Here is a 14,187-nt window from a genome sequence, read left to right as displayed (position 1 = left end):
ATTACACATTGGGCAACTTGTAAAAGTGACAAATAAGGAAAAGTGAAAAATGTCAGTGCATTTGTAGATACTATCTCTAGCTTTAGGTGCTATTAAAGACACCACACCTAGTTCTAGGCAGGTTATGCAATTGCACATCTTCTTAAATGGTAAAGATAATGTGAAAGGTCTTTCATCACCACCTTTTAAAATTAAAAAATACCTCCCAAACCTTTTTAAATGGTGTTTGCACATGAGGAAATTTAATCACAATTTTTTTTTTTTAATGGGGTCTCACTGTTTCCCAGGCTGGTCTCAAAGTCCTGGCCTCAAAGAATCCTCCGGTCTTGGCCTCCCAAAGTGCTTGGATGATGATGATGATGATGATGATGATGATGATGATGATGATTTGAGATGGAGTTTCGCTCTTGTTGCCCAGGCTGGAGTGCAATGGCACGATTTCAGCTCACTGCAACCTCCGCCTCTCGGGTTCAAGCGATTCTTCTGCCTCAGCCTCCCGAATAGCTGGCATTACTGGCGTCCGCCACCATGCCCGGCTACTTTTCTTTTATATTTTTAGTAGAGATGGGGTTCACCATGTTGGCCAGGCTGGTTTCGAACTCCTGACCTCAAGTGATCTACCTGCCTTGGCCTCTCAAGTGCTGGGATTACAGGCATGAGCCACTGTGCACAGCCCCAAGTGCTGGGATTATAAGCGTGAGCAACTACGCCTGGCCACCTTTTTTTTTTTTTTTTTTTTTCTTTTTTGAGATGGAGTCTTGCTCTGTCGCCCAGGCTAGAGTACAGTGGCACGATCTGGACTCACTGCAACTTCCGCCTCCCGGGTTCAAGTGATTCTTCTGCCTCAGCCTCCCGAGTAGCTGGGACTACAGGCATGCGCCACACCAGGCTAATTTTTGTATTTTTAATAAAGACGGGGTTTCACCATATTGGCCAGGCTAGTCTCGAACTCCTGACCTCGTAATGCGCTCGCCTCGGCCTCCCAAAGTGCTGGGATTACAGGCGTGAGCCACCACGCCCGGCCCACAATTCTTAAAAGAATAAACAATACTTTGTCCAAAAGCAAAACAATTACAACATGACTTTAAAACAAAAATGACTTCAACCATTTTTATGAAGAACAAAAAGGAATAAGGGTTTGGTTTGCAGAAGGCTCTTTTCTAGTTCAGGTAGCTTTGGGTTGCAAGATGTGTGGCACTTTACTTGGAAGCCTTAATTGATACTTATGTATCATCTACACATACTAATTTGTTAAATTTGTTCTTTTCATACAGTTGAATTCTAAAGAGAAAACCATTGTCTAAAGCCTGATGTTTATGGTTTCTTCCATTTCTTCTGTGCCGGTTGTGGCACTATACCAGATACTTTAAAGATGTTATCCTTGATGTTACTAAGAATTTCTGGCATTTTGAAGACCTTTACATTTACAAGTGCAGATTAGTGAGGCTAGGAATGGTTTCTTACCATGTTCCTTGGTGTTTAGCAAAGCCGTCAACATTGTGGGAAGTTTGTGTAGTGGCTGATTAAACTGGACCATGGACTGCACGTGTTTACACCCTTTTCTGCCCAACTTTGAGTTGGAGGGACAGCGTTTGGAATGCAGGGCAGCTTGACCCGTTCAGTCAACAAGAATTTCAGCTCTTGATGGCCAAAAATAAACTTTTGAGATTCCTGTCTAGATGGGCGGGAAAGAGACTTTGGATATATCTTGAAGTCTAATGTGGGGTGTGGGCCGAGATGTCACAGGTCTCTAGGGTGTTTCTCAGGCTGCTGCGTCCGGATGCCCATGACCTCATCACCAGTTTCAGCCTTGGCAGTCGGCGCTGGTGAACGAGAGCAATGCTTCTGACCCTGCCGGAGCTCCTCGGAGATGAAAGCCATGACGCGCCTTGCAGAAAATGCATTCCGCCTTCCGTGGGAACAACGCCCAGGCACGCGGTGACAGCGGTGACCACGCCGTTTGCCCAGTGAAGGAAACAACTGTCGGCTATCGGCTCTGCCGGCATTCCAGCCGCACTCATGCATGGGGCTCATCCGGCGTGGCTTGTCGAGGAGCAAGTGGACAAGTCTCTTAAGGAAAGCTTTGGTGCACAGGCGCTTTCTCCTTGGGGGCGAATTCTGGCGGACCTTGGATAAAAACAAACAGGAAGACTCGAACGGCAGCGGAAACTGTCTTCCAAGTTACTTGGGTTACCCGGCTTTTCCTTCCGCGCTTGGGGTCGGACCCCGGCCGCTCGCCCCGCCCCCTCGCCCGCCGCGGCCCCGCCCCTCCCCTCCTCCCCGCCTCGCCTCGCCTCGTCCAGCCCCGCCCCCGCCGGGCCGGGCATGCTCAGTGGGCCGGGCCGGCAGGTTTGCGTGGCCGCTGAGTTGCCGGCGCCGGCTGAGCCAGCGGACGCAGCGTTCGTTGGCGGCCGCCGGTTCCCGGGAAGTTACGTGCGGAAGCCGGCTTCCGAGGAGACGCCGGGAGGCTACGGGTGCTGCTGACGGGCGGGCGACCGGGCGAGGCCGACGTGGCCGGGCTGCGAAAGCTGCGGGAGGCCGAGCGGGTGGCCGTGCTCGGAGGGAGGTGCCGGTCGGGCGCGCCCCGTGGAGAAGACCCGGGCGGGGCGGGCGCTTCCCGGACTTTTGTCCGAGTTGAATTCCCTCCCCTTGGGCCGGGCCTTTCCGGCCGCCCCCGCCCCTGCCCCGCTCGCTCTTGGGAGATGTTTATTTGGGCTGTGGCGTGAGGAGCGGGCGGGCAGGCGCCGCGGAGTTTCGGGTCCGAGGAGCCTCGCGCGGCGCTGGAGAGAGACAAGATGTCCGCCAGAGCTGCGGCCGCCAAGGTGAGCGCCTCCGCGGTCGCCAGGGCCCGACTGGGCCAAGCGCCGCCGCCCGCCCACCGGCATCTGGCCCGCGTCCCGCCCTCCCTCGCCGGCGGCTACCTGGGCCCCTGGGCGGCGGGGTGGGTAGGGCTGGCGCGGGGCCGCGGGCCGCGGGGAGCCCTTCGGGCGGGGGCGGCGCGGGCCACGCTGGGGGCGGCCGGGGAGGGGGCTGCGGGCGCCCGGCCGTCGTCCAGGGCAGGTGCATAGCTGCCGGCGCCTGTGCCTGGCTGCGGCTCGCCGAGGGCGGGGACGCGCAACAGGTCCTTCGCGGAGAAACTCGGCTCCAGTGAGGGTTCGGCGGCCGCCAGCCGGCCCTCGGCGAGTCGGGGCTTGGGGTGCCACTTCCAGCTGGCCAGGAGCTGCTGTCTTTGGAGGAGTGGTTGGTCCCCGGCGAAACCCTGTAGTTTCGATCTGATGTCACTCCCTGCGGTATGCGCACGCCAGTGATAAGGCTTTGAGACTGCAAAACACTCCTCTTAGCCTGTGAGGCGTAGTAGGTCGGGTTTTCTTTCATGCTGTATTACTTATTTAAGGTAACTTTGAAAATAACCTCTTTAACATTTAGTAATTTAACTTGAATAAACTTTCAGAAGTAATGCAAAGTATTCCTACGAATGGACAATAAGATGAGCTCTTAAAAATTAGTAAAGACCGGTGAGTTCAGCCAAAAAACATTTTTCCTGTTACTTTTCCCGTGTGCTCTGAAATATTATTCAGTTTTCCCATTGCTTTGAAACTAATTTGTGTATTACATTAAAAAGCCGAAGTTCCTGAAAAACAGCTAGAATCCTCCCATTTTGTGTGTTAATTTTTTCACCATAAAGTAGTACTTGTTATTTCAAACAAAGGAATACAGAAATGTGAGGAGTAAAAATCTCCCCTTTAAAGAATATGAATTCATTACTTTAAGTAGTATCGAGATACTTTTTGTATCAGGTAGCGGTTTTATGTGTGTATTTTTGTTTGAAATGCTTACTCGTAACATCTGGGAGCAGGAATACCATGCCTCTGAAACTTTTGAACTCTCACAGAAGCTTGTTTGCTGGCTGGGAGAAGCTAGCGGTTACACTTATTAATGAATAGATTGTTTTAAGGGATATAGTATTCTTCGTTTAAGAAAAATTTAACTTGTACCTTTTGACCTTACATTGAGGAAGAACAATCTAAAGGTAAAACTTGATCCAGAGATTTAGGATAAAAGGCAACATTTTGCTTTGGTTTTAAAATAAGCTCCCATTATTTGTCTTTTCTGGGGCTTCCTTTCCTAGGAGGAAAGGCTTTGTTTCCGTAGTACACAGAATGTCACTTTGTTCCTGAAGTGTGATCTCTGGTACTTAATATGCAAGACAACACACTTTTAAGAGGTTATTTCAAGTATGGAGAGAAATAACGTTTTCAATGGATTGCCACAGTAAGGTGATTTAGAAGGAGGAGGAGTACTTCTCCTGAATTATAGTATTGAGATTTGTATGGCATATTGAAAAGCATCACTCGTTAAATATTACATTGTAGGGACTTTTTTTGCATTCTAAATATTTACGAGTGAAAGGCAAATTGAAAGCTTTTTTTTTAAGATGCTGTATTATGGAGCCACCTCAGAATTTTATATAGAGCAAAACAGGCCATAAATGAATAGGTGAAATGAAATAATATTCAGTGACCTGTTTCCGTAAGTCACATTTAATTTTTGAAGGTGATTAAAATGCTTACTAAGAGCCAGGCTGGACTCAGTGCTTTACGTATGATGCTTTTGTTTTCCCCACCCTCCCTTCAGTTTAAAAAAAAAAAAAAGCAACATTAATTTGGAAGCTCGCTGTTTTTGTTTTAACATGATAGTTTGGGAAGCTCCTGTCTAATAAGCCAGTGCTTTTGATTTGATTTTCTTTGTAATGGTTGAATAGTTTGTCGTCCTATGAATATGCTGCTGTTTAGATTATCTTTGCTTTATTGATAGACATTTGTTTCCAGGATTTTACTCTTGGAATAGTAGCCTTTTTATATCTGTACACATATATTACTGCATATCAGATTCTTAAAAATGGAATTACCGAGGCAAAGGCTATGTGCAGTTTAAATTCTGATATATACTACTAAATGTTTCGCCAAAAAGACTGCCTAGAAATAAATACAACATTGGTGAGCTACTGGAATCTTAATGAAGGACATTAAGTGAGATCTGAATAAACGAGATGAAACAATATATTTTCTGGATGGAGACAGTCACTATTGTAGAATTTACTAATTTTCCCCAAGTCAGTGTCTTGTAGTGTCATATTGTAGAAAACTTGACATATTGATAAGAAAACCTACCTGATAAAATGATAGCCACAAAATTTTGGAAAAAGAAGGCCCTATCAGGAAACTTGTTAGAAATTCACAGTCATTTAAAGCAGCCCGACAGTTCAGGAACCAGGGAGGTCTAGAAACATCTGTGCATTTATGGGCTTTTAGTAATTATGATCATCGATATTATTGCATGTCAGGTATTGTTCCAAGTGCTCAATTTATTTAATTCTGACAGTAACCCTATGAAGTGAACTATTATCTCTACTTTTTGGTGAAGAAATTGAAACACAGAGATACGATAACTTTTAAGTTCATTTAGCCAGCAAGGTGGAAAACTACGAATATGTGGTAAAAAAAATAATATTGTAGACTATTGGAGAAAGTGGCTTGTTCAATACATGGTGCTAGGACTATTGGTTATCCATTTTTAAAAATGTTTTCTGCCTCATAGGCTAAAATCAAAGGAAATCTAAATGACAAAGAAATATAAAAATTCTAAAATAGTAGAAGAAAATGTAGAATACTACTGAAAAATATGTATGTACCTACATTGAAAAGAATTCTCCGTGCATGATACTAAAGAAGTAATAAAGGTGGGTGGATCACTTGAGGTCAGGAGTTCGAGGCCAGCCTGGCCAACATGGTGAAACCCCGTCTCTACTAAAAATACAAAAAATTAGCTGGGCATGGTGGCGCGTGCCTGTAATCTGAGCTACTTGGGAAGCTAAGACAGGAGAATTGCTTGAACCTGGGAGGGGGAGGTTGCAGTGAGCTGAGATTGGGGCCACTGCACTACATCCTGAGCGACAAAGTAAGACTCGGTCTCAAAAACAAACAAAAAATAATGAAGGGAAAAACGTGGCCGGGCGCGGTGGCTCACGCCTGTAATCCCAGCACTTTGTGAGGCCGGTGGGTGGGGGGGGGGCGGGGGCGGATCACGAGGTCAGGAGTTCAAGACCAGCCTGAACAACATGGTGAAACCCCGTCTCTACTAAAAATACAAAAAAAAAAAAAAAAAAAAAAAAAAAAAAATAGCCGGGCGTGGTGGCGGGAGACTGTAATCTCAGCTAATGGGAAGGCTGAGGCAGGAACGCTTGAACCTGGAAAGCAGAGGTTGCATTGAGCCAAGATCGCACCACTGCACTCCAGCCTGGGCAACAGAGCGAGACTCTGTCTCAAATAAATAAAGGAAAAAAACGTTTTTTATATGTGTGATATACGTCTGCATTCGCAATCAGAATTTTGTTTACTGGTGTACTTGATTTAAGATTATTAGAAAGTTGAAAAACAAGAATTAGGGTGGTTCTCTGCATCACCAAAGAATTGTTTAAATGTGTAAGAAAGTAGTATGAATCATTATAAGAAAGGATTTCATTGGTTGAATCACAGAAAAGTGGCTGAAGAAAGTTTCAGTGGCTTCTGTGTTTCCAAGCTGTTTCCCTTTGGAGGAAGCAATAAAATTTAATTTAAGATTGTTCTATTGTATATGCTTATTAGATTTTGCTGAATACTTAAATGTTTTTGTTAAGTCTCGGGAATAGTAGTATTCCCCACTGTGGCTACCTGAAATTACAATGTAAGTTAGTATGAAAATGATTTATGTCATTTTTTACTGTTACACTGATTTACATGATACGCAGGAATTGATTTATTGTATCAAGTGGAGCACAGTGGGCTTTTTTTTTTTTTTTAATTTTATCTTAAGTTCTGGGATCCATGTGCAGAATGTGCAGGTTTGTTACATAGATATACGTGTGCCATGGTGGTTTGCTGCACCTATCAACCCATCATCTAAGTTTTAAGCCCCACATGTATTAGGTATTTGTCCTAAATGCTCTCCCTCCCCTTGCCACCCTCCCCAACCTGGGTAACAGGCCCCAGGCCCTGGTGTGTGATGTTCCCCTCCCTATGTCCATGTGTTCTCATTGTTCAACTCCTACTTATGAGTGAGAACATGTGTTGTTTGGTTTTCTGTTCTGGTGTGTGTTTGCTGAGGATGGTAGCTTCCAGCTTCGTCCATGTCCCTGCAAAGGACATGAACTCATTCTTTTTTATGGCTGCATAGTATTCCATGGTGTATATATGTACCACATTTTCTTTATCCAGTCTATCATTGATGGGCATTTGGGTTGGTTCCATGTTTTTGCTATTGTAAATAGTGCTGCAGTAAACATATGTGTGCATGTGTCTTTATAGGAGAATGATTTATATTCCTTTGGGTATATACCCAGTAATGGAATTGCTGGGTCAAATGGTATTTCTGGTTCTAGGTCCTTGAGGAATTGCCATACTATCTTCCACAATGGTTGAACTAATTTACATTCCCACCAACAGCGTAAAAGCGTTCCTATTTCTCCACAGCCTTGGCAGCATCTGTTGTTTCCTGACTTCCTAATAATCACCATTCTGACGGGTGTAAGATGGTATCTCATTGTGGTTTTGATTTGCATTTCTCTAATGATCAGTGATGATGAGCACTTTTTCATGTTTTTTGGCCGCATAAATACCTTTTTTTGGCAGCATAAATGTCTTCTTTTGAGAAGTGTCTGTTCATATTCTTTGCCCAGTTTTTGATAGGGGTGTTTGTTTTTTTGTAAATTTGTTTCGGTTCCATGTGGATTCTGGATATTAGACCTTTTGTCAGATCAGTAGATGGCAAAAGTTTTTCTCCCATTCTGTAGGTTGCCTGTTCACTCTGATAGTTTCTTTCGCTGTGCAGAACCTCTTTAGTTTAATTAGATCCCTTTTGCCAATTTTAGCTTTTGTTGCAATTGCTTTTGGTGTTTTGATCATGAAGTCTTTGTCCATGCCTATGTCCTGAATGGTATTGCCTAGGTTTTCTTTTAGGGTTTTTATGGTTTTGGGTTTTACGTTGAAGTCTTTAATCCATCGTGAGTTAATTTGTGTATACAGTGGGCTTTTCTTGATATCTTAACATTTTTGAAACCTTAAGAACTGCAGAAAATGGCCAAGCTAATGAACAAAAATTAATGACAAAAATTAGTCATTACATATAGGGATTGTTTCTTGAGTGATGCAATGTAGTTTTAATTATGATAGTTACTGATCACTGCATACTTGCTTCATACTGTTTTAAAAGTAAAAAACTCACTGTAGTTTGTGAGAAGTCACTGAAGTTTGGCTGCCAACTTTTAATGGTCCTCACTGTAGCAATAATTTTGTGTGTGTTTGGCGTTTTAGACCGTCATGGTTAAAGCTTTATATAGTTGGCTGATAATCCTAACTACATTTTACAACTCTTAAATTTGTTTCAGGACAGCTTCATAAGACAGTTGTTTTTCAAATTATAGTGTTTTTTTCCCCCAGGTTATATATTGGCACAAATTACATTATATTATTAGGAAAGACACCAATTTGCCACGCTCAAGCATATAATCCCTGCACTTTGGGAGGCTGAGGCGGTCGTATCACCTGAGGGCGGGAGTTCCAAGACCAGCACAACCAACACGGCCGAAACCCTGTCTCTATTAAAAATATAAAAATTAGCTGGGTGTGGTAGCACATGCCTAGAATCCCAGCTATTTGGGAGGCTGAGGCAGGAGAATCATTTGAACCCAGGAAGCAGAGTTTGCAGTGAGCCGAGGTTGCAGTAAGTCGAGATCGCACCACTGCACTCTAGCCTGGGCGACAGAGTAAGACTGTCTCAAAAAAAAAAAAAGGAAAGACACCAATAAATAATGAGGTGGAAACCAATCTGTGGCTTTGAGGGCTGTAATGCAGTATATGTAGTACTGCTTCCCGTTTGATTTGAAGGAAAAAAAGTACAGTAGTTCCACTCCCTTTTTCCCCTCCAATCCTGGAAACAAGGTCTGGCTCTGACTTTTACTTGCTCTTTAATCTCTTTTCTGTTTAGAGACCAAATGTAAACTCTGTACAGTTCTAAGAATAAAACTGTGTATGAATATGCTGCTAAGGAAAATCACCATGCTGCTAAGGAAAATGTCTCTAAAAATAATAGTTTTGGTGGAAAATTTGGAGATGTAATCCTGTTTCTTGACATACCCCTGATATGATAAAAATTCACTTTACTGAAAGACCATGAGTCCAGCTGTAAATTCATGTGTAGTGCCACCCATCTCTGACTGCTCAGTCATTTCTCATTTCAGGCCTGCCTGAAAGCATTCACGTGCTCAGCATTGTGTATGATTGAGCATTATAGTAGCTGAAGACAAGCTAGTGGAATGAGCCAGTCATTTCTAATTAGCAAAGTTTTGATATGTTAAATAAAAAGATAGTTTATGTCTAGAATGATCCTCCTGGAATGTTTGACTGGAACTTGCTTTGCATTTCTGAATTTTGAAAGCAAATCTTGAAAAACTGTTTTACTTTAGCAACTTTTAGTCTTGTAGAAAGAAATAGACATTAGGATAGTTTAGATTTTAAAGTTAATCCTATAAAATTGGTGTGTTGCAGTATTTCTTGCATAAGCCAGCAATAAAAATAAGACTTTTGCTGTCTCTGACCTAGAGTGTATCTTTATTTATTTATTGCAGAGAAGAGTGGCTTCAGGTTGCTCCTTTATGGGCTAGCCAGGTGCTTTATTTCCATTCCTCTTAAACAGATAAATTTTTAATAATGAGAAGTATGTGGGGAATACGTGGGTAGGGAGTTTTATCTTATATCCTAAGCATGGATGAAAATAAATGGACTCTGAGTGATTGCCTTTACCACGAGAACACAGCTTTAGATCATGAGAACACCAATGTTACCAAACTTTGTACTGTAAAACACCATTTGAAATGTGATAACAAAACCCTGTCATATGTGTAGTGCTCAATACTGAATCTCAGGTGGCCCTCACTTTGGGATAGATCAAGAGATAAGATTTTATTAGTTTGTGTTGTGGATATATTTCAGTTGATATACTGGAAATACTGGGAAGTGAGTTAACTGATGAATGATCTCAATTCTAGCTTATCATGTCCAGAAAGGAGGTGAAACAGAAGCTGATACTACTTTCTGTGGATTCTAATTAGGAACATAAGATTAGCGTATACCTGGTTTAATTAATTTTTTTTATTTACTGAAATATTTTTTTCCTCTTTTAAAAAATGTAAATTCCCAAAGATTGAAAAGTTCATTTTTCTTCTTGGTTATCTTAGGAATTTTCACTCTTTTGGACAAGTCACTATCTTGGAGATTGTACAACAGTTTCTGGTAACTGAATATCATAAGTTAAACTTAATATAAGATTAGCTTACTTAATTCAGTATGTAATCTTAAAATTCAGGAGGATACCAGTAATGACTAGTTCTTTTTGTTAGCTTAACAAATATTAAATGAGTACATTTTGTTTGGGATCCCGATCTAGAAATTTACAGTTTTCAACTGCTATACGCTGTAATGATCACCTTGTGAATTGTGTAACTCATTGTTGAAGAAACAAAGGATTTGCGTTGTTTACTCTTTAAAATATGAGCAAACTTATGGTCATCCTGTAATAACAGAGCATTCTTGTGTGCTTTCTTCGTTGGAGGAGGTGACAAAGTCATTATCTAAAGCCTGGGTTTGTTCAGCAGAGTTTCTGTATTTTTCCTTGTTAATATGTTTAAATGTTTGAATTGAATCTGGATACATTCATGTAAGTGTTTTCTGCATATGTTTGGTATCAATATCTCAATAGGAGGGAGACATTAAGAATTATTAAGTAATTGGGCTTATATGCTTAACAGCTCGTTGAATATACTGACAAGGCAAATGGACACTATACTAGGTGTTACTGTTACATTTAGGGTTCAAGAAGCTGTGAAATATGTAACAATTTGGATTCCTAAAGCAGAATTTTACATTCAACAGATATTTGTTGGTTACCTCGTGTGTACCAATCACTGTTGTAGGTGCTGGAGATGCAGCAGTGAACACATTTCTGTGCTGATAGGGCATTTTAATGGTGCGGGTAGAGAGCAGCAAATAAAATTCTGTCCATAATGATAAGTGCTAGAATCCCTAACATGCCTTCTCTGGGTCATATCCTCCCTCCCTCAAAGATTATACGTATCTTGTCTTCTAGGGTTCTCATTTTCTAGTTTTTCTTTATAGTTACCACCTAATTATGCTTTCTGAAAGCACTAGTTTTGACTCTCTGAACTTTGCACATACAGAATCTTCTAGTGTGAATTCTGTTCTGTATGGCTTCTTTTGCTCAGCATTATATTTGTAAGATTATGTTGTAGATAACTGTAGCTTGTTAGTTTTCATTCTGTTCTTGTACTTCATGGTATTCCATTGTATGAGGACTTTATTGGTTTCGGGAGAAAATAGTTTCAGTTAGACTTTCGTGGCTTTTTGGAGAAAAATATTGTGTATGTTTGTCTGAGGGGCAAGAATTAGATATGCATTATTAGGCAGTCATTGGAGTACTAACAGCTAAGTGAAAGATAGTAAGCTTCTTTTGGTGTTCCTATGATTATCTTGAAAAATCAAGTTGATCTTAGTTTGGAGGATATTTTATGACTAAGATCTTTGTCATGCTAAAGTATGCTTTAATAGTAAGTATTGGAGTATGTTTTAGTAGTAAGATATCCACTTACCTGACTGATCAGACCACCAAAAGCCACAATCGGGGAAATACATGAATTTGGCAAAAATGAGTCTGCCTTTCAAAATATAATTGTAGGAAATTTTTCCTGGTAATGTCATATAAAGGTACTAAGGAAGATTTATTTACTGATTTTTTTTTTCTAACAGTGGCAATTATTGGAGTATTAATACTTACTGGAGCATTAATACAGAAGTACACTATTTTGATGCTATATCACCTATAAAAATCAAGTCAGTAGCCATGGCAAGTAGGTTTACATTTTAGTTGTAAGTGTGAGAAGTATGTGTCAAAACAAACAGTAGCCCCTTATATTGCATGCTGACTCTGTGACAGATACTGAGCTAAGTGTTTTATGTGCATTAACCCGTTTAATCTTCACAATTCTGTTAGATAATTTACAGGTGAGGGATCTGAGGTTAAATTTACTTGCCACAGATAATCATACATCTACTTACATGTTCTATAAGTCATACTATTCACATCCTTATATGTTCGTGTGTTGTAAGAGAGCACCAGGGAGAAGAGTATGGAATGGTGTTAGGTAATTCTTAGACCAGACAAGCAGCATGAATCATGAAAGCCAGAAGAGAGGGCACTGGTCCATCAGAGCACAAGCCAGTTCGTCTAAAGGAAGCAGCTCTTGCTCAGCGCCAGCTGATTGTTGTCTTGGAAGAAGACAGGCCAGATCTCCCAGTTTTTCAAAAGAGGTTGTAAATCCAGATTTTCATGTCAGTTACCCTGACTTAAGTCTTGCTAGTTGACTTAGTTTTTTATATATTTTTATTGTGAAATATGTTGCCATGTGTACAAAAGTACATAAAACAAATGTTCGTTAATGGATTATTATAAAGTGAACACCCGTGTAAACACCATTCACCTGTCAGCAGGCCAGATCCTGCACAGAGAGGTCAAGTAAAATAAGGACTGAAAAGATTAGCATTGAGCAGCTCTTAAGTTTTACTTATATGTGAGTTTAGCCTCTGGAATCTGAATCCTGAGTCTGCCACTAAATGGCTGTTTTCTCATCTGTACACAAAATGCAAATGTAAAAATGCAAACAGGACCCATCTCAGGGTGATTGTGGACTCAGCACATACTGAGCTATTATGTTAGCTGTGTCTTCTAAAAACATTTTAAGTGAAGCCCATTTTAATATCAGAGAGGAGGCATATAGGAATTTTATTTATTTACTTGTTTGTTTATGGACAAAGGTTGGCCTGTAGATTATTTAGGACATTCATTCATTCATTCATTCATTCATTTTGGACAGAGATCAGCCTGTAGGTTAGTAGTTTTCAGCCCAGCAAGATGTTTTGTGGTTTCAGAAGGAGGATTCATTTATTTATTTCTGGACAAAGATCAGTCAGCCTGTAGGTTAGTAGTTTCAGCCCAGCAAGATGTTTTATGGTTTCAGAGGAAGGTTCCTTAGGTTCCTGAGATACTTTTGAAAAAATTATTACAATGGCATTAGATAAGAGATACAGTCTTTAGTCTGATGGATTAGGCAATAGAGTTGAAAGACTATTCCAAATCCAGGGTACCTGGCTCAATTTGGATGTCTACCTAGTATGGTGAATGGTTGATTAGCAAGTTCCATTCAGCTTTGATCTGCTGAGCACCTCAGGTCTTTCTATGTGTTTTATCTGTACTTTCTACCATTTACATTCTCCCTCCCACCGCCCCCCCCCCACCCCCACCAAGTAATCCTCCCTCTGGATTCCTGTAATAGCCTCCTAAGTAGCATCGTACCCCCCTCTTCCCCTTACAATCTGTTTTTCTGAAATAATCTTTTCAAAATCCAAGTTTGATTAGTTTCTCTCCGTCCCCCCCCCCCGCACTACACATACAAACACTCATCCTAAAATTCCTAGGCTGCTTAACTACCTTTAGAGTAAAAGATCAAAATCCTTAATATAGTCAGTAAGCTCCTAGTGGATTATTTGGCCCCTGCCTACCCCTGTAGCCACATCTTGTATCTTTTTCCCCCTTGCTTCTTGTTCTCAAACTGTGCTTTCCTCTTTTTGGTTCCTAGCAAGTGTACTTCCTGTCAACTTTCTCTTTGAGTTCCTCATGGCACTGTTTTTCCTTCCTTCATAGTACTTATTTAAACTTGTGATTGTATATTTAGCCATGGAGTTTTTCGATCATGTGATTCTCGTGCTAGACTATAAGCTCCATGAGAACAAAGGTCATACTAGTTGTGTCCGGTTATTTGTGTAGTTTAACACAGTGTCTAGTACATACGAAACTCTTATTTGAATGAATGAGAGATGCTCTTTCCTACACCAGGCTCTTGCACGTGCTGTTTTTTCTGCTCAGAAACCTTCCCACCTCCATCTCGCATGCACCTCATAGCTGTCTCTTCTCCTCAAGGACTTTGCCCAGAGCCCAGAAACTAGGTCAAAATTCTGTGCTTTAAACTCCATGTGTCCCTTTATAGCACTTATGATAACCTGTACTCAGTTCTCTGCTGTTATT

General features: G+C 41.5%; 1 protein-coding gene across 15 annotated transcripts in view; it reads left to right on the top strand.

The window, feature by feature from the left end:
* TJP1 (tight junction protein 1) overlaps positions 1 to 14,187 on the top strand; it is a 276,908-nt gene that overhangs the window by 150,800 nt on the left and 111,921 nt on the right. For 5 of the 15 annotated variants that reach the window (XM_030814395.1, XM_030814398.1, XM_030814397.1 and 2 more), the window contains exon 1: positions 2,327 to 2,822. The exons of the other annotated variants lie outside the window; for them this stretch is intronic. In XM_030814395.1, the coding sequence (XP_030670255.1) occupies positions 2,796 to 2,822 (27 nt within the window). In that variant the 5' untranslated portion in view covers positions 2,327 to 2,795. Of the gene's footprint in view, positions 1 to 2,326; positions 2,823 to 14,187 lie in introns of those variants that run through there. 15 annotated transcript variants of the gene reach the window in all.

This window comes from Nomascus leucogenys, chromosome 6 (genome assembly GCF_006542625.1).
Source record: "Nomascus leucogenys isolate Asia chromosome 6, Asia_NLE_v1, whole genome shotgun sequence".
In the NCBI taxonomy this organism is placed as follows: domain Eukaryota; kingdom Metazoa; phylum Chordata; class Mammalia; order Primates; family Hylobatidae; genus Nomascus; species Nomascus leucogenys.
This window is presented reverse-complemented; position numbering and strand designations above follow the sequence as displayed.